The sequence below is a fragment of the Mus caroli genome, chromosome 2 (genome assembly GCF_900094665.2).
Source record: "Mus caroli chromosome 2, CAROLI_EIJ_v1.1, whole genome shotgun sequence".
NCBI classification, from domain to species: domain Eukaryota; kingdom Metazoa; phylum Chordata; class Mammalia; order Rodentia; family Muridae; genus Mus; species Mus caroli.
Window position 1 is genome coordinate 112,748,060 of NC_034571.1, and position 26,302 is coordinate 112,774,361.

The following is a 26,302-nucleotide window of genomic DNA, read 5'->3' on the forward strand; positions in this document are numbered from 1 at the left end:
TTTTTTTTTTTTCTAGACAGGGTTTCTCTATGTAGCCCTGTTTGTCCTGGAACTCACTCTAGACCAGGCTGTCCTCGAACTCAGAAATCCTCCTGCCTCTGCCTCCAAAGTGCTGGAATTAAAGGCGTGTGCCACCACTGTCCGGCTCAGATTAATTGTTTTAATTAAAAAGTATTTTCTGTGTATGAGTATTTTGCCTGTCCATATGTCTGTTGTTTGTATACCACAAGCATGCCTGGCACCCACAGAGGCCAGGAGAGAGCATCTGAACTGGGGTTACAGAGGTTGTGAGCTGGAGTGTAGGGGCTAGGAATCAAACATGGGTCTTTTATAAGGGTAGCGGTGCTTTTAACTACTGAGTTATCTTTCTGCTCAAATTCCCCCCACAGCTCCTAACCCCCCCCCCCTTTAAAAAAAATCCTGGATCCACTCCTATTAGGGCTGGTTTTGAATTCCTGGACTAAAATTATTCTCCTTTCTTGGTCTCCTTTCCATTCCTTCCTTTTGATATAGATTTTCTCCTGCTCTATAGGCTTTTTCTTTTGGTTGGGTGGTATAGTAAGTAGTACCAGGTTAAGTGCTTTACCAAAGAAAGAGCTGTAGCCCCTGCTGTTTTAGGCTATTTCTTTATTTTGTTCTTTTTTTGTGGTGCAGGCCTTTCATTCAGTGTGTCAATTCCTGCTATTTCTCCATCTGTAAAAGTTCTTTACAAAAAGTCTTTACTTACGCCTGTGTTTTTGTCTAGCTCACAGGTTTTTAATCTGTGGATTGAGGCTCTTTGGGGTTCATATTTCCAATATCTAGCATATTAGATATGTACATTGTGATTCATAGCAGCAGAATTATAGTTACAAAGTAGCATGAAATAATTTTATGGTTGGGGGTCAGCACAACCTGAGAAACTGTATTAAAAGGATGACAGCATTAGGAAGGTTGAGAACTACTTTGGGTTTCAGGACTGGATATTAAGGTCTTTGATTCATTTTGAATAGATTTTTGTGTAGGGTTAGTACAATAGTTAACAGTTTGAGGATACAGTTCATCATGGTATGAAAGGAATGATGGCAGGAGTGTGAGGCAGCTGCTCACATTGTCTCTACCATTAGGAGGTATAGGAAGGTACTGGTGTTCCACTGGCTCTCTCTTTTTTGATATTTATCCAGCTGGTCCCCTAGCCCATGGGATTGCGAACGTCATATTGGGATGAGTGTCCCCATTCTCCTCATTTCCAATTTCTATTTCTGGAAAATAACCTCATAAACACATCAGAAAATATATTTCTGTGGTGATTCAAAATGGTTATTAAATTGATAATGAAAATTAAATGGCATCATTTGTTGAAGAGGTTATTTAGGCTGTGTGTGTACACAAATGTACACATATGATGTGTGTTTTTGGTTCCTTTGTTGGAAGTCAGGTATCTGTAGTTACATGGTTTATATTTCTGAGTCTTCTGCTTTATACATCTGTCTTTTGCCAGTACTATGTTTTTCTTAATGCGGCTTTGTTATCTATTTGAAAATGTGTGATCTTCTGCATTGTTCTTTCTGCTTAGGATTGCTTTAGGTATTTGGAGGTTTGAGTGCTTCCCTATGAATCTTAGGACTGTGTTTATTTTAGTTCAGTGAAGAAAGTTGATGGAATCTTGATGGAGCTTGCATTGAATCTGTAGGTAGCTTTCAGAAAGGTAGCCATTTTTCTCAATATTATTTTTCCCAATCCATAAGCATGGAAAGTTTTCCCATATTCTCATGTTTTCCTCAATTTTATTCCTAAGTGTCATAGTCTTCATTATAGAAGTCTTTACATCCCTGGTTAGGTTTATTCCTTTTTCTTCTGAAAAAGAAAAGAACAAAAAACCAAAAAAGCCTACAGTGATTGGAGTTGTTTTCTTGATTTCTTTTTCAGCATATTTGAAAATAGAAAATCTGATTCAAACTGGGTATGATTTGCACATATCTTTAATTCCAGCATTTTTTAGGAAGAGGCAGGACAATCTCTGTGAAGCCATCATGGTCTACATAGTGAGTTCTAGGACAGCTAGAACTACATAATGAGAACTTGGTGGGGTTGGGGGTGGGATTGGGTGTGGGACAGGGGATAGTAACTAAATTTAAGATCTACTGATCTTTGTAACATGTTTAGGTTTGTATCCTATCATATTCTGCAGATAGGGATAATTTGACTTTATTCTTTCTTACTTGTATCCCTTTTATTTCTTTCTTGTTAGTCTGTCTGAGACTTCAAATAATATCTTGGACAAGAAGGAACAGAGTAAACACTTGTCTAACTTTTGATTTTTTTTTTTTTTTTAAGAGGAAATGTTTTGCTTTTTTCCCCATTTAGCACAGGTAAATTGTATGTTGCTTTATGATGTTGAGGTGTTACTTCTGTTTCTAGTTCCTGTAGGTCTTTTTATTAATAGATGCTTGTTTTGTTTTTTGAGATGGGGTTTCTCTGTATATATCCGGCTGTCCTGGAACATACACTGTAGACCAGGCTGCCATTGAACTCACAGAGTGAGTGCTGGGATTTAAGGGCCTGCGCCACCATGACTGGTGATGTTGAACTTTTTACTGAGAATTTTTGAATCTTTATACATCAGGGAAATTGGTTTAGTTTCCTGTTTTTGTTATATCCTTATCTGGTTTTGTTATTTTGTTAATCAAGGTAACACTGGATTTGTAGAATGACTTTGGTAACACTAGTTACTTCCCTTTCTATTTTCCGACCACTTTGAAGCACTTTGGTTTTTCTTTACAAGTTTGCTAGAAATCCATAGATACTATGCTAGTCTCATCTTCCTTGTTACTTTTTCTATGGCTTCAGGTTTTTTGCTCACTACAGATATTTTGGAGTTGGATTATCCTCTTCTAATTTTGTAAGGCTGTATGTGTCTAGGAATTTACCTAGATTTCCCAATTTTTATAATATTCTCTAGTAATTTTTATGATTTTATAGCTACCGATTGAAATGTTTCTTTTTTATCTTTAAGTTTATTAGTTTGAATTTTCTTTATGGTTAGTAGGCAAAGGGTTTATTGATTTATTATTTTTTTAATTCTTTTCATCTTCATATCATTCATTGATCCCCTGATCTTTATTATTTCTTCTCATTTACTGATTTGGGCGTTTGTCTTCTTATTTTTTAAGACCTTGAGACCTGTCCTTATTGAGTTGTATTTTGTTTGGCTTTATGATGGGTCTCTCTCTCTCTACATAGCACTGGCTCTCCTGGAACTCACTATGTAGACTAGGGTGGCTAGAACTCACAGAGATCCACCTGACTCTCTGTTGGAATTAAAGGCATAAACCACTATGACCTTTTTGAATTATTAACTAATAAACACTTGTAACAATAAATTTTATTCTTAGAACTTCCTTTGTTGTATCCCAAAGATTTTGATAAGGTGTGTTTTTATTTTTATTTGATTCTATGAATTTAAAACAGTTTTCTTTGCTTTCTTTTTTCCCCCTTTAGTGACCTTCCTGATCACTGAAACCTGTATTGCTCATTCTCTTGGTATTTGAATAGTTGAATAGTTTCTTTAGATTCCTTTGACATTGCTGCTTAGTTTTATTTTGTTTGATGAGGTTAAAAAATTGTTAAGATATGTGTATGCTCTAAAATGTGATTTTGGGGGGGGGGGTTTGAGACAGGGTTTCTCTGTGTAGCCCTGGCTGTCCTGGAACTCACTTTGTAGACCAGGCTGGCCTCAAACTCAGAAATCCTCCTGCCTCTGCCTCCCGAGTGCTGGGATGTGATCTTTTGAGGAAGTTTCATGTGTATTTCTGAGCTATTAGGTGGAATATTCACATATATGTATTAAATTCATTTCTCTGTGGTAGTTTAATTAAAGTTCCTTAATTGTTTGTTTGGATTACATTTACTGGTGAGACTGTAGTACTTTAGTTTTTACTCATCATCATTGTATCTGGGCTATATTTGTTTCTATATATAAATGTTGACTTTATGAAATTGGGTAGGCAGTTAGTGTGCATATATATATGTATATGTATATACATATATATACATATATATATATATATATATTACATACATACATACATACATACATTCACAGGTGTTTGGCCTTCTTGATGAATTGTTAAATCCAATGTTTTTTTCTTTCCTCTTCTTATTTTTCTGTTTTTTTGAGACAGTCCAGGCTGGCCTAGAACTTACCATGTAGCCCAGTATGGCCTGAAACTTGAGGGACAATTCTCTTGCCTAGGCATCTTGAGTGCTAGGATTATCAGTATGAACCACCAAACCTGGTTGCTTGTGTTTTTATTCTTTTTTTTCTTTTTCTTTCTTTCTTTTCTTTTAACTATAGAACGTTTAAGATGACCAGGTGTAGGGGCACACACCTTTAATTCTAGTGCTCTGGAGGCAAAGGTAGGCGGATCTCTCTCTGAGTTCTAGGCTAGTCTGGTCTACTTAACAGATTTCAGTTCAGCCAGGAATGCATAGTAAGACCCTGTCTCAAATGAAACAAGAATAGAATACTTAACATACTAGGTGGCCCAGCATGATGGAGGCACTTGATGCTAAGTCTGACACTTAATTGGAATTGGAATTTGATCCCCAGATCCCCACATCTTGAAAGGAAAAGATTGACTTCCACCAGTTGTTCTCTAATACATGTAAACACATACATCCATGTAATAGATTTTTTTTAATGTTTTAAGATGTTCACATGCCATAAAATCTGCCTATTTAAAGTATATCAGTGGGCAGCATGTTCTACTAGCATGCACAGAACCTTGGATTCCATCCCCAGTGCTGCACAAAGCCAGGACTGTTGATGAATGCCTGTGATTAACCTATCATTAGGGAGATGGAGGCAAGAGAATCTGAAGTCTAGGTTCTTCTTAAGCTGTTAGTCATCTACATTTTAACCAGAGTGGAAAGTTACTCATTAAGGATTTTTTAATAAGTTCTGCAGGAGCAAGTAACTATTGTTCACATAGTTGTGCATATTTAATATATTTGGATTTTATAAAGACAATGTATATTAAGTTAGCAAGTTTTGAAAAAGCTAGTGTCTCATTGAGATATACTAGAGTTGGAATTGTATTCTTTTTAGACAGTAAAGTGGATTTGTGTGGCTTAGTATATGAAACTTAATGTAGATTATTGTTTAAAGTGAGCCTAAAAAGGCACAGGATAGATGATATAGTATGTAGAAAAGCCGCACAGGAAATTTGTACTTTTTTTTTCTTTTATTAGTTTCACAAACCTTTTTTTTTGAATTGTTTTATTTTCACATTTTATTTGGTTGGTTGTTGATGTGTGTGTGTGTATGTATGTGTGTTTGTAGGTCAGAGGACTAATGGGAGTTGTTTTTTCTGATCCCAGGGATCAGATCCATTCAAGCTATCAGATTTTAACCTCAGGTACCTTTACCACTGAGCCAACTCAAAGGCTTGATCTTAAATTTCTTGTCTTCTTTGTCTTCACTCTGTATGTGCTGAGATGACCTGTATGTACCATTATGTTTGATTTATGTGGTACTGAGGATTGACCTAGGGCTCTGTAATGCTGGGCAAGTACTTTATAGACTAAGGAGCATCCCCGGCTATAACCTAGCCTTTTATTTTGGAAATTTGTGGCGAAATCTTTTTTTTTCCTCTCTCTCAGAGTCTCACTCTGTAGCCCAGGCTGGCATGGAGCTTGTTATGAAGACTGGCAGGCCTCACCTCAGGTCCACCTGCCTCTGAGTGCTGGGGTAAAAGGCATGTGCCATCACCTCCCCCACTAATGCCATAGCTGCTGTAGCAAATTCTTCACACTGAAAACATGTTTTTTTGGGGGGTGAGGGGCTAAGAAGGGTGCTGGAATTGAATCTAAGACCTTACACTTATTGGGCAGGCATTCTACTGAGCCACACACTTATTCCTTGAAAGTGAGTTTTTTAATTTGTAAAATTGAAAATGTTTTGGTAGTAACATGAGTATGCTGAGAAGGCTACTCTAATGAATTGGTTAAGATGTTTAAGTTTTGTATTAGGTATTTTATCTGAAATACAGAAAAGAACTAGCAGTTTGAAAGCATATTAATTTATTGTAATTCCTAGTTATGATAGACTGCTTGTTTTGGTTTGGTTTCTAGAGACAGGGTTTTTTCTTTGTAGCCCTGGCTGACCTGGAACTCTGCATACAGATCAGGCTGCCCTTGAACTCAGAGATCTATCTCTTTGGGCTGGGATTAAAGGCGTACACCACACTGCTCAGCTGTAATAGACACTTTTTTTCCTCTTATTAGCATTTGATGATGCATGAATTTTTAAGACTTTGATTTTTGGTTGGTTATAGCTGACCTTTAGTATGGAGTTTTTTATATGTGATCAATATCTAAAGACAAACACATTTTATAAGGCACTCTGCACTTTGATTTAATGATAAGGGTAAACTATTCTTTTCCTACATTTTATTTATACAGGTGGGGTTAGTTTATGTAGTGATAGAGATTGAATTTAGGACTTTTGTGTTCTAGGCAAGCAGTTGAGCTACATGCCCAGCCTTGAAACTTGGCTCTTGAATTGTATTTTTTTTGTGTGTGAAACATTGATAAACATGTGATGTTGATAATTTACTTTTGAGCACTTTGTTAAGCTATAATTTTTAAGTAATGACATGAAATCTGATGGATATATTGATTTTAAGAACTGTTTTTCCTTCTCTGAATTTTGTTTATTGATAGTTCTGTACTTTTTGTCTTCTTCTACTTTTCTAGTCGTATTGTGAACAGTTTTGAAGATGATTCCCAGATTTCCTCACCATCAAACCCGAATGGAAACTTTAATGTCGTCATTAAAGAAGAGCCTCTAGATGATTATGATTATGAACTTGGTGAATGCCCAGAAGGGATAACAGTGAAACAAGAAGAGACAGATGAGGAAACGGATGTATACTCAAACAGTGATGATGATCCTATACTAGAGAAACAACTAAAGAGGCACAATAAAGTTGATAATTTAGAAGCTGACCATCCATCTTACAAATGGCTACCAAATAGCCCAGGTGTTGCTAAAGCTAAAATGTTTAAATTAGATGCTGGGAAAATGCCAGTAGTTTACTTGGAGCCCTGTGCTGTCACGAAAAGCACAGTGAAAATTTCAGAATTGCCTGATAATATGCTCTCCACATCTCGAAAAGATAAATCTATGTTAGCAGAATTAGAATATTTGCCTGCATATATTGAAAATTCTGATGGGACTGACTTTTGCTTAAGCAAGGATTCAGAAAATAGTCTCAGAAAACATTCACCAGATCTCAGAATTGTACAAAAATATACTTTACTTAAAGAGCCTAATTGGAAATACCCGGACATACTTGACAACAGTAGCACGGAAAGAATACATGACAGTTCAAAAGGATCAACTACAGAGTCATTTTCAGGGAAAGAGGACTTAGGCAAAAAGCGAACAACGATGCTTAAAATGGCAATACCCTCAAAGACTGTGACTGCTAGTCATAGTGCCTCTCCAAATACCCCTGGGAAAAGAGGAAGACCGAGAAAGTTGAGACTCTCTAAGGCAGGGCGACCACCTAAAAACACAGGGAAATCTTTAACTGCTGCCAAGAATGTTCCTGTAGGCCCTGGAAATACCTTTCCTGATGTGAAACCTGATCTAGAAGATGTGGACGGTGTGCTCTTTGTTTCCTTTGAATCAAAGGTACGATTGTAACAATCAGCTTTCTTTTTAAGGTCTGCTAATCAGTTTTGAGTTGAAAATTGGCTTAAAATTTAGGATCTACTTTTATTAATGTATCTATTTGTGAGTATGTTTGGGGCTAGTGAGTGAGTGAGTGTTAAACATTTGGTTTAGTTAACAGTAATCATCTCTTAAGATACTTGCTTTGAAATAGACTTGAAAAAATGCACCTTGTGTAGACCTCACTCTATAATTTGTTCAATGTTTATCTGATTAAAAAAGATTTATGTGTGTGTATGTGAGTGCAGGTGCCAGTGGAGGCCAGAGGTGTCAGATTGCCCTGGAGCTACTAGAGTTGAAGCTACTTGTGAGCTATAAATAACATCAGTGTTGGAAAACTGAACTTGAGGGCTGGAGAGATGGCCCAGTGGTTGAGAGCACTGGCTGTTCTTCCAGAGGTCATGAGATCAGTTCCCAGCAACCACATGGTGGCTCACAACCATTTGTAGGGAGATCTGATGCCCTCTTCAGGCAGGCAGATATATTTGCAGCAGAGCACTCATACATTGAATAAATAAAATTAAAAAAAAAAAAAAAAGAAAGAAAGAAAAAAAGGGGGAAAAAAGAAAATTGAACTTGAAATTTTCGTTGTTGCAGTCTCCAAAGCTTAACAATACTTGAAAAGTTCACTGAATTTTTTTTCTGAGATAACTTTATCTCTCCTACACTGACTGGTTAGTAATAAGTAATAGTAGAGTATTGGAGAACCAATATACTAGCCTTATTTTTATTTTGAGATAAGATCCCCTAGCTATATGTGCTCTGTAGATTAGCCTTGAACTCAGGGATCCATCTGCTGTTTCTTCTAAGAGCTGGGCTAAAGGCATATGCCAAGTACTAGCCTAGCATCATTATCCAGGGATAGTTTTTGGTTTGTGCTCCACTGACTCCACATGCATATTACTTTTCATGCAGATATTTTTTTAAGGAATCTAACTTTTCTAAGTTGACTGTAGATGTTGGGTGCGTCTTTTTTTTTTCTCTGCTATGAGAAAGCTCCTTTATGTAAGACAAGAGCGTGCAAATTGTGTGTAAATATAGTTTAATTTAGTTGAGTATAAGATTCTATTCATGTTTAGGTTGTTTGTCTTTTGAGATATTCTCATTGTATGCCCAGGATGGTCTTAAACTTTGAATTCTCCTGCCTCAGCTTGCCAAGTGCTGAGATAACAGGTGTGTGCCACCGTGATCAGTTGGGCTTTTGCTTTTGTCCTGCTGCTGCTGGTGCTGCTGCTGCTGGTGGTGGTGGTGGTGGTGTTTCTTTTTCCTCTTCCTCCCTTTCCTCTTGCTTTTCTTTTTTTCCTCCTCTTCATCTTCCCTCTCTGACCCCCCTATTTCCACCTCTACCCCTGTGTTTGTAGCAAGAATTGGGACAACAGCACTGGAGATCAAATCCAGGGTCTTATATAATAATAATAATAAGGCAAGTGTTCTACCACTAGACTACCTTTCTTATTTAGACTCTGATGATTAAAGTCATTGAATGCAAATACTGTAGAAAATAATAAAATGCACATGTGGTGATGCACTTCTGCAATTGTAGCACTTAGGAGGCTGAGAGGATGCATGATCAGGAAATGACTGCCACTTCCAGCTTCTTAGTGAGTTTGAGGCCAACTTGGGTTATGTGAAACAGTGCCAACAAAACAAAACAAAAGACAAGAACCCCCTCAAAAGTATGAGAACAATTACTCCTATTCTGTGAATTTGGAGCAATTGCTAAAACATGGTATTTTATACTCTTACTCCTGTATTATTAATTTAAAAATACTCTTTATATGAGTGGCAGGTGTATGCATATCCTTGGGTGTCAGTGCGTATACCTATGTGAGTGTGTGCAGAGGCTAGAGATTGGAACCTCCTTCTTTGTTCTCTCAGTCTTATTCTTTGAGACAGGGTATCTTCACTGAACTTGGAACTCACTGATTGCTTAGGCTAACCAGTGGGTTTCAGAGAGTCTCCTCCTTCATCCTAAACACCACCAGGAGTTACAGAAAAGTGATACGATACCTATCTTTTACATGGATACTGGGGATAAACCAGCTTCTCGTGATCACACAGCATGCACTGTAGCTACTGAGATGCTCTCCAGCCACTCGTCATTGTCATCCTTTTTTTTTTTTCTTTTAAAAATTGAATTTCCTTTGAAAATTTTAGAAGCAACATAACTGGGTTTTATTTTTAATGTATAGGAGGCTCTTGATATTCATGCAGTTGATGGGACACCAGAAGAACCTTCTAGTCTTCAGACCACAACCACAAATGATTCAGGTATTGTCTAACAGTATAAATTCAGATGTATTTGCTGTTGAGGCTATAGTGTGGAATATTCTCTCTGATGTACATTATTTTATTTCATCACTGTTTTGTGAGTAGGTTGCAGAACAAGAATTTCCCAGTTGGAAAAGGAATTAATAGAAGATTTGAAGTCTTTGAGGCATAAGCAGGTGATACATCCTGCTCTTCAAGAAGGTACTAGTTTCAAAATGTGGACAAGCCAATTTGTCTTTTGTACATTTTTGTCTTCCCCTTTTCTTTCCTATCTCTTTTTGCTTATTTCTCCCTTTATTTTCTCTTTCAATTAGCAGTTTTTTATTTTTTCCACTTCTAAAGTTCTTTTCAATTTTAAAAACAGATCTAGGTCTTTGTTTGTTTTTCGAGACAGACAGGGTTTTGACAGGTGTAGCCCTGGTCACTCTGTAGACCAGGCTGGTGGCCTCGAACTCAGAAATTCGCCTGCCTCTGCTTCCCAGGCACTGGGACCAAAGGCGTGTGCCATCACTCACTGCTTGGCCTAGTTCTTTATTCTAGTAGTTTGTATACAAAGAATATGTATCACAGAAAAAGCAGTGTTTTCTCTTCAAAATGAGAACATTTTGTATCTTTTAAAACTCTGGCTACATTTATGAGATTTTTTTTTCCTTTGGGAGTTGGGCACTACTTCCCCCCCCACCCCCCCCTCCGAGACAGGGTTTCTCTTCGTAGTCCTGGCTGTCCTGGAACTCACTTTGTAGACTAGGCTGGCCTCGAACTCAGAAATCCACCTGCCTCTGCCTCCCGAGTGCTGGGATTAAAGGCGTGTGCCACCAAATAATATATTTAAGGATACACACACTTTTCTTGGGGCTGAAGAGATGGCTTAGTAGATGAAGTGTGCTTGTTGTGAAATATATGAGTATCTTACTTTAATCCCCAGCACACATAAAAATGCTAGGTAGAGCAGTACATGCCTGCAGTCTTGTTGCTTGGAAAAGCCAAATTGGGATGTTGTAGGTTCAGTGAGAGACCTCCTCACTTGTTCAGTGCTCTCATGCAGACTTTAGAAGATGTCCCTTATTGTTTTTAGTGGTAACCTAGTACAGTATGATTCTATATAACTTCTAAACTGTCTTTGCTCACCTCCCCCTTTAATCCAGTGAAATATTTTCCCAAAATGTTGTCTCTTAATTTATAAGTAATTTCATTTTAGGTTCATTGATAATAACTGGAGAATATAATCAGGTCAGAAACTCCACCTGTGACAATTTTTTGGATTTTTGAGACAGGGTTTCTCTGTATTGCCCTGGCTGTCCTGGAACTCACTCTGTAGACCAGGCTGGCCTCTGCCTCCCAAGTGCTGGGATTAAAGGCATGTGCCACCACCGCCCAGCTGTGGCAAATTTTTATTAGAGACCCTAGCAGGCCACTGAACCTTGGGCTAAATAATAAAAAGTTTGGATTTTGCTTTATTTATTTATGCTACTTAAAGAATTACTACAAATTTGGTAGGCTAAAACAAAATATATTTTTATTTTATATTTTCTATGTATTTGCAGTCTGAGCATGGCTTAATTGTGTCTTTTGGTTAGGTTCTCACAAGGCTGTAATCAAGATTTTGATGAAGCAGTTGGAAAGGCTTGCTTTTCTCTTCATTATTTGAGTGAGAGGATTTTGCTCTTATTCACTCTTAGCTTAGCTTATTGACAGAATTTATTTCTGTGCAGCTTTAGTAATTTGCCCTCATTCAGGGATAAGTAATATGTAATAACCATAACATAAGGATTGAAGTGAAGTGGTTACTGAATAATTTTTGCTTTTTACCATTTTTTAAAAATAACTGAGATTTTTGTTTGTTTTGTTTTTTGAAGAAGGAATTGTGGTCCTTTTTTCTTGTAGTGGGCTTAAAACTGAATTCAGTGGATCCAACAGTGAGCATTGATCTTAAATACTTGGGAGTACAATTGCCTTTGGCTCCAGCCACCAGCTTTCCCCTATGGAATGTTACAGGAACCAACCCTGCTTCACCTGGTGAGTATGTAGATAGCATTTGTATAAGTGAACATTATTTTTCTTCTTTAAGTTTAGGTTATTTGTAGTACAAATTTTAAAACATTACTTTTATTTTTCAATTTAGGGTATTTAGAGAATAAATCTTTCATTTCTTGGCATAGAATTAATACATGGATGTATTCATAGTAGAGAAAGAGTAATTTGACATATATTGGTTGGCTAGAACTTTGGCAATTTCTTTTTCTTTTTCTTTTATAGATGCTGGGTTTCCTTTTGTTTCTAGGACGGGGAAGACCAATGACTTTACCAAGATCAAGGGATGGAGAGGAAAATTTCAAAATGCTTCTGCATCTAGGAATGAAGGTAACTAGATGTTTGGATTTGCTTTGGTAGTACAACAGGTTCAGAGTAGTTGAAACAGCTTTTCCAGCACTTTCCTATTTACCTCAAGCCCAGCTCCTTTTCTGTTTAAAATGCAGTTTCATTGAGTGTAGGACGTTGGCCTTGAGCTTCCAGTCCTCCTGCTCAGCCTTCCAAGTGTTGGAATTACAGGCATATGCCACCAAAGCCTGGCTGGTCACTAGTGTTTGTTTTGCTTTTAAAGTCTATGTATGTTTTGAAGAATGTAGTCTTGACATGGGGTAGGAGCACTTGCCTTTTATCCCAACACTTGGGAGGCAGAGGCAGGTATATCTCTGTGAGTGTGAGTCCATTCTGAGTACATGGCAAGTTCCAGGCCAGCCAGGGTTACATAGTGAGGTGAGACCCTCTTGAAATCAAGTTAGTCTCATTGAACCACTTACCCTTTTCATCTCTCTAAACTGAACTAAAACAGTGTATTGCTGGTGTTTGTTTCCTCTCTAGCCACACCCTGGGGCTCCATTCCTATCCAGTAATCCTTGCAGCTTAAAACTGTTTCCTTTTGTTTGCTTTTTGGTTTTTCGAGACAGGGTTTCTCTGTGTAGCCCTGGCTGTCCTGGAACTCACTCTGAAGACCAGGCTGGCCTTGAACTCAGAAATCCACCTGCCTCTGCCTCCCAAGTGCTGGGATTAAAGGCGTGCACCACCACTGTCTGGCTCCTTTTGTTTTCCTAAACTACAAAAGTCATCATTTCAGGACTATATACCTTCAGAGCTGTCTTGATAGTTTTGATAATCTAATACTTCACAATAAATTTGTGACCCAAAGCTTTTGTTTGGAAGCATGAACCTATTTGTCTGCTTTTCCTTTCTCACTGGATTTGTTTGCTACTTAATCCTAGCCTTATATCTTTAGTTTATCATTTGTCTAAAATAAGTCTTGTATATAGTATTACAACAATATATTTAAATCTTTACTGATATTTTTTTCCTAAAAATAGAATGTTGCTAGATATGGTGATATATCATTCTAGTTCATTCACTTGGGAGGCAAACAGAGACAAATAAAGGAGAATTGTAAGTCTGGCTTAGTTCCTACATAGCTGAATCGCCAGATTCAAGACATCTAGGACTACTTAGTGAGAACTTGTTTCAAAACAAAACCAAATAAATGAAAATCCTTAAAGGTTATGCTCTCCTTTTTATGGCTTCCTCTCTTTCCTTGCATCATGTTTCAGACTCCAGGGATTCAAGTCTCTTAAACAACCCCTTGGCATTTTGTTTTTGTTTTTGTTTTTTTTCTTTTTCCCTTGCTGTTATGTTTTTACTCATCACTGGTTACTATAGTTAGTTGAAAAGGTCTGACACTTGCATATCTGAGACACTGTCTCATTTTGCTTTGGCTTTCTGTTTTTTCTTCTTTTTGAGTAGGAACAGTTTAGAGAAGCTTCAGTAGTATATAGCTTAGTTCTTAGAGAGCTAAAACCCTTCAAGGTTTAAATGTTTTGTATCTCCTTATTTTCTAGGTGGAAATTCAGAGGCTTCACTGAAAAACCGTTCTGCTTTCTGTAGTGATAAGCTAGATGAGTACTTGGAAAATGAAGGCAAACTGATGGAAACCAACATGGGTTTCTCCTCAAATGCTCCCACATCTCCAGTAGTGTACCAGCTACCCACCAAGAGTACCAGCTATGTTCGAACTCTTGATAGTGTACTAAAGAAGCAATCTACCATTTCCCCTTCTACCTCTCACTCTGTGAAGCCTCATTCTGTAACCACTGCCTCTCGAAAAACAAAGGCTCAGAACAAACAGACAACACTCAGTGGCCGAACTAAATCATCTTATAAGTCTATTTTACCATACCCTGTTTCACCAAAGCAGAAAAACTCTCATGTGAGCCCAGGAGATAAAATTACCAAGAATTCCTTAAGTTCGACCTCAGATAATCAGGTGACTAACTTGGTTGTGCCATCTGTAGATGAAAATGCGTTTCCAAAGCAGATTAGTTTGCGGCAGACCCAGCAGCAGCACCTTCAGCAGCAAGGAACTCGCCCTCCAGGCTTGTCGAAATCTCAAGTAAAGCTTATGGACCTGGAAGACTGTGCACTCTGGGAAGGAAAACCAAGGACCTATATTACTGAAGAGCGAGCAGATGTCTCCTTGACAACTCTGCTTACTGCTCAGGTAAGTATTTGCTATTTTCTGTAAACATTGGTGCTTAGCTACAAATTAGACATTGGTACTTTGGTAAGTGGATAAGTTAGGGTTTAGCATTTTAATTAACTAGGTAACAATTAAGGGGATGTCTTCAGCAATGAGCTAATCTTTTGAGTCTAGCTTTCATCTGCTACAGGTGAGATGCCTGTAACTCCAACAACACTTGGGGTTTGGGGACAGAGATAGGCGGAACTTGTTGACTAGCCAATCTAGCCAAAATGTTGAGGTTCAGGTTCAGTGAGAGACTATCAAAAAACAAGGTAAGCTAGGCATGGTGGTACATGCCTTTATTTTTGTTGTTGTTGTTATTATTATCATGACAGTCTCACTATGTTGTTGTCCTGGAACTCGCTCTATAGACCTTGCTCTCCTTGAATTCAGAGACATCTGCCTGCCTCTTCTGTCAAATGCTGGGGTTAAGGGTGTAGGATACAACATTTGGCTTAGCATATGTGTTTAATCCCAGTACTCAGGAGACAGAAGCCTGTTCAAGGTCAGCCTGATCTACATAGTGAATGCCAGAGTAGCCAAGCTACATGGTGAGACTGTCTCAGACAAACCAAAAAGAGGTAGAAAATCATAAACGTGCCTAGCCCTGGTCCCTGGACTTCACATATATATCCATGGGGGGTGGCATAGCCACACAGTTGTACATGCCTACATTGCACATGTGACACAGATAAATTAAAAATGAATGGAGTTAACAAGCTGGCTTAGTGAGTAAACAGGCTTTGTGCATAAACCTTGTGACTTGAGTTTAATCTCCAGAAACAGTGCATAATCTTGTCTTCTGACTGTCTTCTGTGTTATGGCATATGCACCCTTGTATATCATGCACACACAATAATTAAAAATAAAATAAAAGTCTATACTGAATTGTAGAACTAAAGATCATGAGATGTTGGCAGTATATGCTTTCCTGTAATGTGTGTGTATGTTTCTATGCATGATCATATATACATGTGTACCGGTGTTTATAGGTAAAAGTTCATGTCACATGTCCTTCTCCCCATAATCTATGGAAGCAGGATCTCTTCTTGAAACGAGCTAATCTAGCTAGCCAGCTGGACCCAGAATCCCCATCTCTGTCCCCAAAGTACTTAGAGATCCTAGATCTTGCCTGCCCAGCTTTTATGTAAGTTCTAGGGATCCATACTCTGTTTTTTGTTTGTTTGTTTGTTTTTTGTTTTTGTTTGTTTGTTTTGAGACAGGGTTTCTCTGTGTAGCCCTGGCTGTCCTGGAACTAGAACTCACTCTGTACATCAGGCTGGCCTCGAACTCATAAATTCGTCTGCCTCTGCCTTCCAAGTGCTGGGATTAAAGGCGTGCACCACCACTGTCCGGCCATACTCTGGACTTAAATGTTTGAACGTCAGTGCTTTATCCACTGAGTCAACTCCCTGTGTCCTGTATTTTCTAGTCATTATAAAGATTCAAGCAGGTATGATTCTCTTATTTTTATTGTCTACTTAGGATATTTTGTGTAAAATAGTAGTAATTATTTTGCATTTTGCGGACCATATATGCTGTCAGAGTTATTACTAGAATGTTCTATTCTAGGCAGTATGAGCTTGCTTGTGCTTCAGGAAAATCGTATGAAACATTGTTTGACCTATGTACCTTAGACTCGTCAGTCCCTACAGAAGAACATTATATGTGGTTTCTATTGAGTGAAGAGAATATTTGGTATTTTTGCTCTTAATAAGACTCCTTTGCTAATGCATTAGAGTGGCAGCTTCTTTACTCAGAGCACTAATTATATGTGTGTCTGACTTTTGAATTCTGTGTTAGTCTTGTGTTATTAGTACTAGTAATCAGAAGGTAGATGAGTATGTGACTCTTAAGTTGGTGGTAGTATTGGGATGATTTAGTAAAATTTTAATGTTCTTTAACTTTAGGCATCTCTCAAAACTAAACCTATCCACACAATCATAAGGAAACGAGCTCCTCCATGCAACAATGACTTCTGTCGCCTGGGTTGTGTGTGCTCTAGTCTAGCTTTGGAGAAGCGCCAACCTGCTCACTGCCGTCGACCAGACTGCATGTTTGGTTGCACTTGTTTGAAAAGGAAAGTTGTGTTGGTTAAAGGGGGATCTAAAACAAAGCATTTCCATAAGAAGGCTGCTAATCGAGATCCATTATTTTATGATACACTGGGAGAGGAAGGAAGGGAAGGAGGAGGAGTCAGAGAAGATGAGGAACAATTGAAGGAGAAAAAGAAGAGAAAGAAGCTCGAATACAGTGAGTATTAGTTGACTTAAAACTTGTCATTTTTTTTTTAAATAAACGTATACTTTTGATATGTGTATGTACTCATTTCTGTGAATGTATGTAGAGGGGTCAGTGGTTGAAGTCATGTATTTTCCTCACTTGCTTTCCACTTGTTTAAAATAAGTTTTCAACATTACACTTACTTATTTTGTATGTGTGTGAATGTGGAAGTCAGAGAACAACTTGAAGGAGTCATTTCTCTCCCTTTACCTTGTGGGTCTTGGGGCTGGCACTTGTGTTGTCAGATTTGATGGCAGGTTCCTGATGTGCTGAGTCATCTCACTGGCCCTCTGAAGTTTTGGAGAGTTTTCACTGAAGCTGGAACTCACTGATGTGGCTAGATTGGTTGGCCAACAAATCTCCAGGGTGTGTGTGTGTGGTGTGTGTGTGTGTGTGTGTGTGTGTGTGTGTATACACGATGTGGGTGGGGGCTGTTTGTCCTTTTCTCAGCACTGAGGACTAAACCCAAGACCCTATGCTTGCTAACTAAAGCACTCTACAATTGAACTAACTCTTTAATCCCCTCTAAATTGTTTTTTATTTTTTAACATGTATGTTTGTGTGTGTGTGCCCAAATGTTTGTATCATCTGCATGTAGGAGCTCTCAGGTCAGAAGAGACACTGGATCCTCTTGAATCGGAGTTACAAATGGTTGGACCATCATGTGGGTGCTGGGGACTGAACCCTGGTTTGGTTTATTTATGGAGACATGGTCTCTTACTCAGTTTAGCAACTAGCCCCAGGGATTCCCCATCTCAACCTTTCAAGAACTGATACAGGTGGCTGTCTTTCCTACCCAGCTTTTATGTAGTTTCTAAGGACTCAAACTCTGCTCTTAAATGCTTGAATGGTAGCACTTTATCCACTTAGTCAACTCTCTATCCCTCTGTTGTGTATTCACTATACATCTCTCTAAACATGCTGGCTCCCAGTAACCTCAGCGTTTAGGAAGCTGAGGAAGGATAGCTGAGTTCAAGGCTAGGCTAGTTAATAGAGATACTCTGTCTCAGTTGTCTCCCCACTGGAAGAAAAGCATAAAATGTCATTTAATAAAAAGTAAATTTTACCCAATAAGGTAGAAAAACATCTCTGGATATTAGCTACATTGCTAGATTGGAAAATAGTATCTTTGAAGTAGAAATTACAAATTACTAATAAGAATATGTTTTAAAATGTATTAGATTTATTTTAAAAAGACCAACCATGTTTCAGAACTTGGGTGATGTTCATGAGTAGATGATGTAAGCCACAGTCAGTGAAAGCCAAGAAGACTAAGAAGGCAAAGACCTTGGTACAAGGAAATTCAGTAACCAAATCAGTAAACATTGTGGTAAAAATTTGAGCAATTAGTAAAAGTAAAGAGAGTCCATATGAACAATTGGAATAAATGTAGTGATGTACAATTACATTTCCTCTTTAAAGGGTTATTTGTATACATTCTGTAAGGACTAATCACATAAGCATGTTTTTGATGATGAGTTGATAGGCTTTGTGGTTTTTAGAATATAGTGACTTAAATACAAACCAGTGAAGACTTAAACATGATGATAGACAGGAATTGGTAGCATAAATACAGTGGCTGTGTGAAAATGTTAGAGCTGCCAAGGTAGAAGTGGGAAAAGTTATGATGCCCACCACCTTCTATTCTAGTGACTCCTTAGCTTCCACTAAATCATGGCAATCACCATTAAAATTACAAATAGTTAAAATTAAATTTTGGATTTGAGTTCAAAGTCAGCCTGGTCTACAGAGTGAGTTCCAGTACAACCACCCTGTCCTAAAACAAAACAAAACAAAAGTTAGTTAGCAGTAGGGACTGTTACATTGGATCTCTAGTGGGAAACTTGTTTTTCTTTTGCTTATTTTTTGTAGGATTTTAATTTTTACATGTTTATATGTTATAGCTAGAATATAAATTAAAACTTTCTATTCTCACTGCATGAAATCTAGACCTTTATCATTTATTTCTTTATGAAATTATGGTAAACTTAAAGGATTTATATAGTTACAAAACTCACTAGTCCATTGATGTGGAGGAAAACCAACATCATTGGACACCTTGTGGGATACAATATAAATTTTGTAATCTTATGCAAGGACACTTTATTATTCATTTTGCAAATAGATGCTTAATCTCAGTTTACTATCCAAGATTATATAGTTTTTCTGACAAGATTCCATGTGTTTTCTAGTGTGGTCTCTAAAAGTATGGTTTCTTGAATATTTATTTATTTATTTATTTATTTATTTTACTTTTCGAGACACGGTTTCTCTGTATAGCCCTGGCTGTCCTGGAACTCACTTTGAAGACCAGGCTGGCCTCAAACTCAGAAATCCACCTGCCTCTGCCTCCCAAGTGCTGGTATTAAAGGCGTGTGCCACCCCTGCCCGGCGAACTTTTATTTCTACCTCCTTATATTATCTTTTGGCTTTCACTATCACCAGTTTATCCTTTGGCTTGTCAAAAAGTATGACTGGCTGTGTGAAGGCCATGTGGTATTACTGTGGGCAATATCAAGGATAATAGGATAAAAACTGGCATTCTTGTTTCTCAAATCCTCTTAAAATTTTCTTGGAGAAAGAACACATACTTAAGTAACAGTCTGTAGTGAAGATTAAAATAATTGATCCTTATATTAATTCTGATTAGGGGAAAAATACATTAGGGACAGAGGTGACTAAACTATAGGCATCCAAAGGATAGCAACAGATTGTTATGAACAATTCCATGCTGATAATTGGACAATTCAAATGACAACAGTCCAATTCATTGGGAGACATGTAACTCATAACAGTAGAAGAACCGATGGGAACAGTTGTGTATGCCATTAATCCTGGCACTCAGTAGCTAAGGTTGAATATCTAGAGTTCAAGGCCAGTATGGGCTACATAGTGAGACCCAACCCTACCGCAGAAAACTATAATTTCAACTTGTTAAAGAATTATGCTAATAATAAAAGCACCTGTAATAATCATCAGGTGTTGCATGAAACAGTAAAAAAAGAACCAGCACGTTCCTGCACTAGTGTGGGCAACCGGAGGGCCACAGAGCTCCTGCCAGCTGACCTCACTGGGCTGACCCTCTGCAGTGACGTCATCTCTTCAGCCGCCCGCCCCCCAACCCCCTGCAGCTCTGCCTCCCTTTTCCTTGTCCAATCACAGACCTCTTCTGCACTAATGTAATTGGACAGGAGAAATCCTGCAAAAATCAGGTTCATATCACTTTACTGTTAAATCCTGTAACATACAGAGGGAAGAAATTACAGTCATGTGTAAAATTGTCCTATAAAATTGTCTCATTCTAGGAAGCTACACTCATGTTTAACTGATACATTGACTTTATAAGAAAATGTATACCAATATCTCTTATGAGTATAGATTTTAAACACAATTTAGCAGAACATATCTATGTATTGAAAGGCATATGCATCATGACTTAAGTAGAGTACAGGATTGCATCCCCGGAATCTGAATTTGGAATAATATTTGGAAATCACTCAACAGTCAGGCATGGCAGTGTCCTGACATTTAGGAGGCAGAGGTGGGTATATCTCTGTGAGTTTGAGGCTAATCAGATATATATACCTTAGGCTATACAGTGATACTGTCTGGGGTGGGGTGGGGTGGAGGAGGAGGGTGGAGAGAGAGAGAGAGAGAGAGAGAGAGAGAGAGAGAGAGAGAGAGAGAGAGAATATGAATGAATATCAGTTTATCAATTTAACATAGTTTTCCATGACCAGAATAGACTTTTTAAGAAACCATATAATCCTCTCAGCTTGGCATAGTAGCACACACCTTTATTCCCAGAACTTGGGAGACATAAGCATGTGGACCTCTATGAATTTGACATTGGTCTGGTCTACATAGTGAGTTCCACCACAGCCAGAGCTATGCAGTGAGACATGTCTCAAAAATATAAAAAAGAAAAAAAGAATTGGCAAAATTTATTTTGAGAACACTACAAACAGAAAGGCCCCTTTATCTGTTTGATAATGTGACCTATGAAACACTTTACAATGTATTAATCATGAAATACCAAGCTAATACTCATTTTTCCCCAAAGAAAGAATAAGGATGTATTTACTTCTGCAAGTGGGTAGTTGTGATTCGCCTCGCCTTTAATCCTAGAACTCGGAAGGCAGAGGCAGGCAAACTCTGAGTTTGAGGCTAGTTTGGTCTACACAGCAAGTTCCAAGACAGCCAAGGCTATACAGAGAAACCCTGTCTTAAAAACAATTATTACTCATGTCTGCGTAACATTGCACTAAACAGGTAAGTACATTAGTCTCAGCACTCAGGAGCTTGGGGTGCGAGTATTACTCAAGTCTAGGAGTTAGACCAACCTAGGTAACAGCTACACACTTTTCTAGAAAAACTACACACTGAAGATTCTAGCTAGTATATTAAGGTATGTAAGGTATCCAGATAGGAAAGGAAGAAGTAAAATGAATTCTCTTTTTCTATATAGAAAAATTTTAGGTCATCTACAACAAGGTGTTAGAAGTGTGAATTAATTAAGGAGACCACAGAATATAGCACTAGTATTAGTAATGTATAAGCAACAGACAGTTGAAAGTTGAAATAAAAATTCTCATTTAAAATAATATCTAAGGATTGGTGGAATTGTTTAGCCAGTAAAGGTACTTGCTGTCAAGCCTGATGACCAGAGTTTGCTCCCTGGAGTTCACATGATAGAGAGAGAGAACCTACTCTCAAAAGTTGTCCTCTGCCTTACACACATGTTCTGTTATACACAGGTGTGCCCCACCCCAATTTAAAATATTAGCACTAACGGGATGAGGCATGATAAATTTAACAAAAATATCTAAGATATATGTCCATATGTATACATGCACATACTTTGTTTTATTCTTAGCTATTCTCTTGGTTGGAGAACAGGTACTCAACAAATATTTGATTAATAGATGAATAAATTAATGCATCCAAAGACAACTACAAATTCCTTCTTTGTGAGGGAACATACCTTGTTTTAGTATTGCTCAGTGCTGAACTTATATTGCAAAAAACACCTTAAAATCTTGGCCTTATCTTTTGTTAAGCTGTATGTGAAGCAGAACCTGAGCAGCCTGTTCGACATTACCCACTGTGGGTGAAAGTAGAAGGTGAAGTAGATCCAGAGCCGGTTTATATTCCAACTCCTTCTGTCATTGAACCTATAAAACCATTGGTGTTGCCTCAGCCGGATGGATCTTCTACTACCATGAAGGGCAAACTAACCCCTGGAATTAAACCAGCACGAACATATACTCCCAAGCCCAATCCTGTGGTAAGCTTGTTTGTTGTTGTTTTTATTGTAAGTTCCATAAGCCATTTGTAAAGGAGATAGATTTCAAGTAGAGCTTTTGTTAATATTCTATCAAGATTTTAGACAGTGTATTTTTAATACCCTTCCTCTCTGACTCAGTTTATTTGCTCTCACTTTAACAATGTGATAAGCCGGGCGTGGTGGCGCACGCCTTTAATCCCAGCACTCGGGAGGCAGAGGCAGGCGGATTTCTGAGTTCGAGGCCAGCCTGGTCTACAAAGTGAGTTCCAGGACAGCCAGGGCTACACGAGAAACCCTGTCTCGAAAAACCAAAAAAAAAAAACAAAAAAAAAACAACAAAAAACAATGTGATAAAAGTGAAGATGCAGAGTAATAATTGAAGATAGCCAAGTTTTTCTTTAAGTTCATAGAAAGTGAACTTTTTCATAATTTGTTTATATTTGTGTATGTGTGTTTGCCTATGTATATGTATATGCCCTCAGAGTTCAGATGTGGTTGTGGGATCCCCCGGAGCTTGAGTCAGACACAGTTGGGAGGCAGAGACAGAGGTGAATCTCTGAGTTCAAGAGGTCTAGCCTGGCCTACTATTGGGAGTTTCAGGATAGCAAGGGTTATACAGACAGATCCTATATTAAAAAACAAAATAAAAACACATCTTTTGTAATAGGAACAAATTACATTCTTCCTTTGGATTCCAGGATAAGTTTTTTCCTTCTATCATTATAATGGTCTGTTTTGTTATTTGAAACTTACAGATACGAGAAGAGGACAAAGATCCAGTCTACTTGTACTTTGAAAGTATGATGACTTGTGCCCGAGTTCGAGTATATGAACGAAAGAAAGAGGAACAGAGACAGCTGTCTCCACCACTGTCTCCATCCTCATCATTTCAGCAGCAGAGTTCCTGTTACTCTAGTCCTGAGAACCGTGTTACAAAGGTTAATTGCTTGTTTCATAATAACCTTCTAATTTCCAGTTCCCCGTGTCTGGTATTAGAATTTTTATTACTATTACCATAATCTTCTTTGTGTTTCCTATAATGTATAAATAAACCCATTTCTCCACATATTTAATTAATCTATCAGTATTTGTTACTAAAATCCTGATAAAATGTATCATGTAAATTATTTTCTAAGTAACTCAGTCATTTAAGAACGTTGAAGGTAAGAAGACTACATTTTATTTATCTACTTTTGGGGGCACAAGGTTGTATAAAATTAATACAACTGGACAAATATAAAGTTGTAGATAATTTTACTAATTTATGTCCTCTGTAGATAATAAATACTTTTTGAATTAATTTCTGTATTGCTTCCTTCCTTAGGAACTTGATTCTGAACAGACCTTAAAGCAGCTCATTTGTGACTTGGAGGATGATTCTGATAAATCACAAGGTCAGAATAAAAACAGATATTAACAGTTGATAGTAGCTATTATGTAATTCTGATTTTTTCCTTTTCTTTTCTTTTTTTGGTTTTTCGAGACAGGGTTTCTCTGTGTAGCCCTGGCTGTCCTGGTACTCACTTGTAGACCAGGCTGGCCTCGGAACTCAGAAATCCGCCTTCCTCTGCCTCCCGAGTGCTGGGATTAAAGGCGTCCACCACCACGCCCAGCTTAATTCTGAATTATTTAGTGGCAAAAAATTTAAACCACTGATCCATAATATGACACTGTGCTTTTTTTAACCTCTGCAAAAAATGGAGCAAGCAGAAGCATTTCCTTATCGTTTGCTTTAATATCCATAGGTCTACCTGTTTTGATTAGGTATTTCATTTCAGACAACATAAGAATCATCTCAGCAAAAAAGTTTTCTCTTTTCAAGACTCAAAGATAAGGGCATCATTAGCTATTAAAATTTACCTTATGTCTTCCATAGCCACCATCATTAGACATGTGTAAAGGGAATAGAAGAATAACTATCACTTATAATCTCCAAGTTTCTTTGCCACAATTTCTATGAGGAGATTATAACCTCAACAGAAAGTTAGCTGTTTGGTTTTGGGTATCAGCACCTAGGCAGCAGCACTCTTCTTATAATGACATAGTTAGTATACACATTTAAGAAAGTGGAGGAGGCTGCTTGAGACCGTGTCCATTCTGGGAATGATTGAGCTAGAGCCTGTATCCTTGACACAACTCCAGCACATTGGTTGAGATGCTCCACTAGAGAAATTTGGTGCCTTATAAAAATATGTATCTTGTCAGTGTGTCTCCTGTCACTATGATTAGGGATACATTGAGAATCTGAATCATCTGTATACAGCGGAGCAACCATGCATAGCAGAGTTTGTAGTAGAAACTAGTGATAGAATGTGCTTTAAAAATTGTTTTTTCTTTTTCTTTTTTAATTACATTTGTGCATTTAATGTGTATGAGGGCAGTGGGCAAGTACATGCTTGCCATAGCACACACATCACAGGACAGCTTGCAAGACTGTGTTTTCACCTTCCGTCACATAGGTCCAGGGATTGATCTTAGATCAACAGACTTAGTCACAAGTGCTATCTCACCATCACTGTTTGGTTTTTGTAAACAGAAACCATACCTTTTTTACTATTTAGTGTTGATTCTTGTCTTTACATGTTTCAAGGCAGGCTTATCAAGTATCTGTTTGGTCTGTTTGGATATCAGAACAATAACTCCTTTTTCTCTCTTTCTGTTTGTTTGTTTGTTTCCTCCTTCCCTTTCCCTCCTTTCCTTTCCTTTCCTTTCCTTTCCTTTCCTTTCCTTTCCTTTCCTTTCCTTTCCTTTCCTTTCCTTTCTTTCCTTTCCTGTATATGAGTGCTCTATCTGCATGTACACCTGCAAACCAGAAGAAGGCATCAGATTCCATTATAGATTTATGGAGCCTTATGTTGTGAGCCACCATGTGGCTGCTGGGAATTGAACTCAGGACCTATGGAAGAGCAGCCAGTGCTCTTAACTCCTGAGCCATCTCTCCAGCCCAGAACAATAACTTCTATCAAGTAAAATTTATCATAGTTATAGGTCACACTTTGCAAGGCAGTACTTTTTAATGTTTGTGAGAGAAGTGCTAAGGAAATTTCCTTTTTATGAGATAATTTAGTCTGTGGGATAGTGAAGACAAGTGTCTAGTTCTGTGAATTTTTTTTTCCTAGAAAACTCTAGAATGTTGAGTTTGCACACTAATTTAACACTGAAATGAGACAATGAGAAACTTGGATTTCTTTCAAAGTTCAGTAGCATACCTTTAATCCCAGTACTTGGGAGGCAGAGGCAAGTGGTTCTCTGTGAGTTTGAGGCCAGTCTGATTTACATAGTTCCAGGACAGCCAGGGCTTTTATTCAGAGAAACCCTGTTTTGAGAAGAAAAAGAAAGAAAGAAAAGAGCCCCCCTATCCCCATCAAAGTTTAGTACAGAAGGTCTGTGATGTAGTGGGTCTATGTATTTTTTAAACAGAAAAGAGCTGGAAATCCTCGTGCAATGAAGGAGAGTCCTCTTCTACCTCGTATGTACATCAGAGGTCACCTGGTGGTCCTACCAAATTGATAGAGATCATCTCAGACTGCAACTGGGAAGAAGATCGAAACAAGATCTTGAGCATTTTATCTCAGCACATCAATAGCAACATGCCACAGTCACTTAAGGTGGGCAGCTTCATCATTGAGTTGGCTTCTCAGCGGAAGTGTCGGGGTGAGAAGACCCCTCCTGTTTATTCTTCTCGTGTGAAAATCTCTATGCCATCAAGTCAAGACCAAGATGATATGGCTGAGAAATCTGGATCAGAGACTCCTGATGGTCCATTGTCCCCTGGGAAAATGGATGATATCTCTCCTGTGCAGACAGATGCCCTGGATTCAGTGAGGGAGAGATTACATGGAGGCAAAGGTCTTCCTTTTTATGCAGGGCTTTCTCCTTCGGGGAAGCTTGTGGCCTATAAACGTAAACCCAGTTCAACTACATCTGGGCTTATCCAGGTGAGAATTATATTTAATCTGGGCATAGTACCTTTTTATACTTAGCTAACATCATGATTTTTTTTTTTTAACACTCAAGCCCCTTTGTTATCCTTAGGTTATTTCTTTAGTTTTTTTGAGAACTGGGTAGTAAAAAACCATCGGTAATTCTTATTATGATAAATGTAGGTTAGATGAATACAGAAGGCAAACTACTGTTACATGAACAGAGATATGGAGCCTTATGTTAGCTTAGGATT

At 38.0% G+C, this 26,302-nt stretch overlaps 1 protein-coding gene across 10 annotated transcripts in view; it reads left to right on the top strand.

Moving 5' to 3' along the window:
- The window catches only part of Mga (MAX dimerization protein MGA), a 92,221-nt gene that overhangs the window by 35,507 nt on the left and 30,412 nt on the right, over positions 1-26,302 (top strand). For all 10 annotated transcript variants that reach the window (XM_029470410.1, XM_029470396.1, XM_029470392.1 and 7 more), the window contains 11 exons: positions 6,739-7,681; positions 9,913-9,991; positions 10,097-10,192; positions 11,876-12,007; positions 12,248-12,352; positions 13,876-14,534; positions 16,466-16,808; positions 21,899-22,125; positions 22,881-23,063; positions 23,450-23,519; positions 25,546-26,063. In XM_029470410.1, coding sequence (XP_029326270.1) covers positions 6,739-7,681; positions 9,913-9,991; positions 10,097-10,192; positions 11,876-12,007; positions 12,248-12,352; positions 13,876-14,534; positions 16,466-16,808; positions 21,899-22,125; positions 22,881-23,063; positions 23,450-23,519; positions 25,546-26,063 — 3,355 coding nt within the window. The remainder of the gene's footprint in view (positions 1-6,738; positions 7,682-9,912; positions 9,992-10,096; positions 10,193-11,875; positions 12,008-12,247; positions 12,353-13,875; positions 14,535-16,465; positions 16,809-21,898; positions 22,126-22,880; positions 23,064-23,449; positions 23,520-25,545; positions 26,064-26,302) is intronic.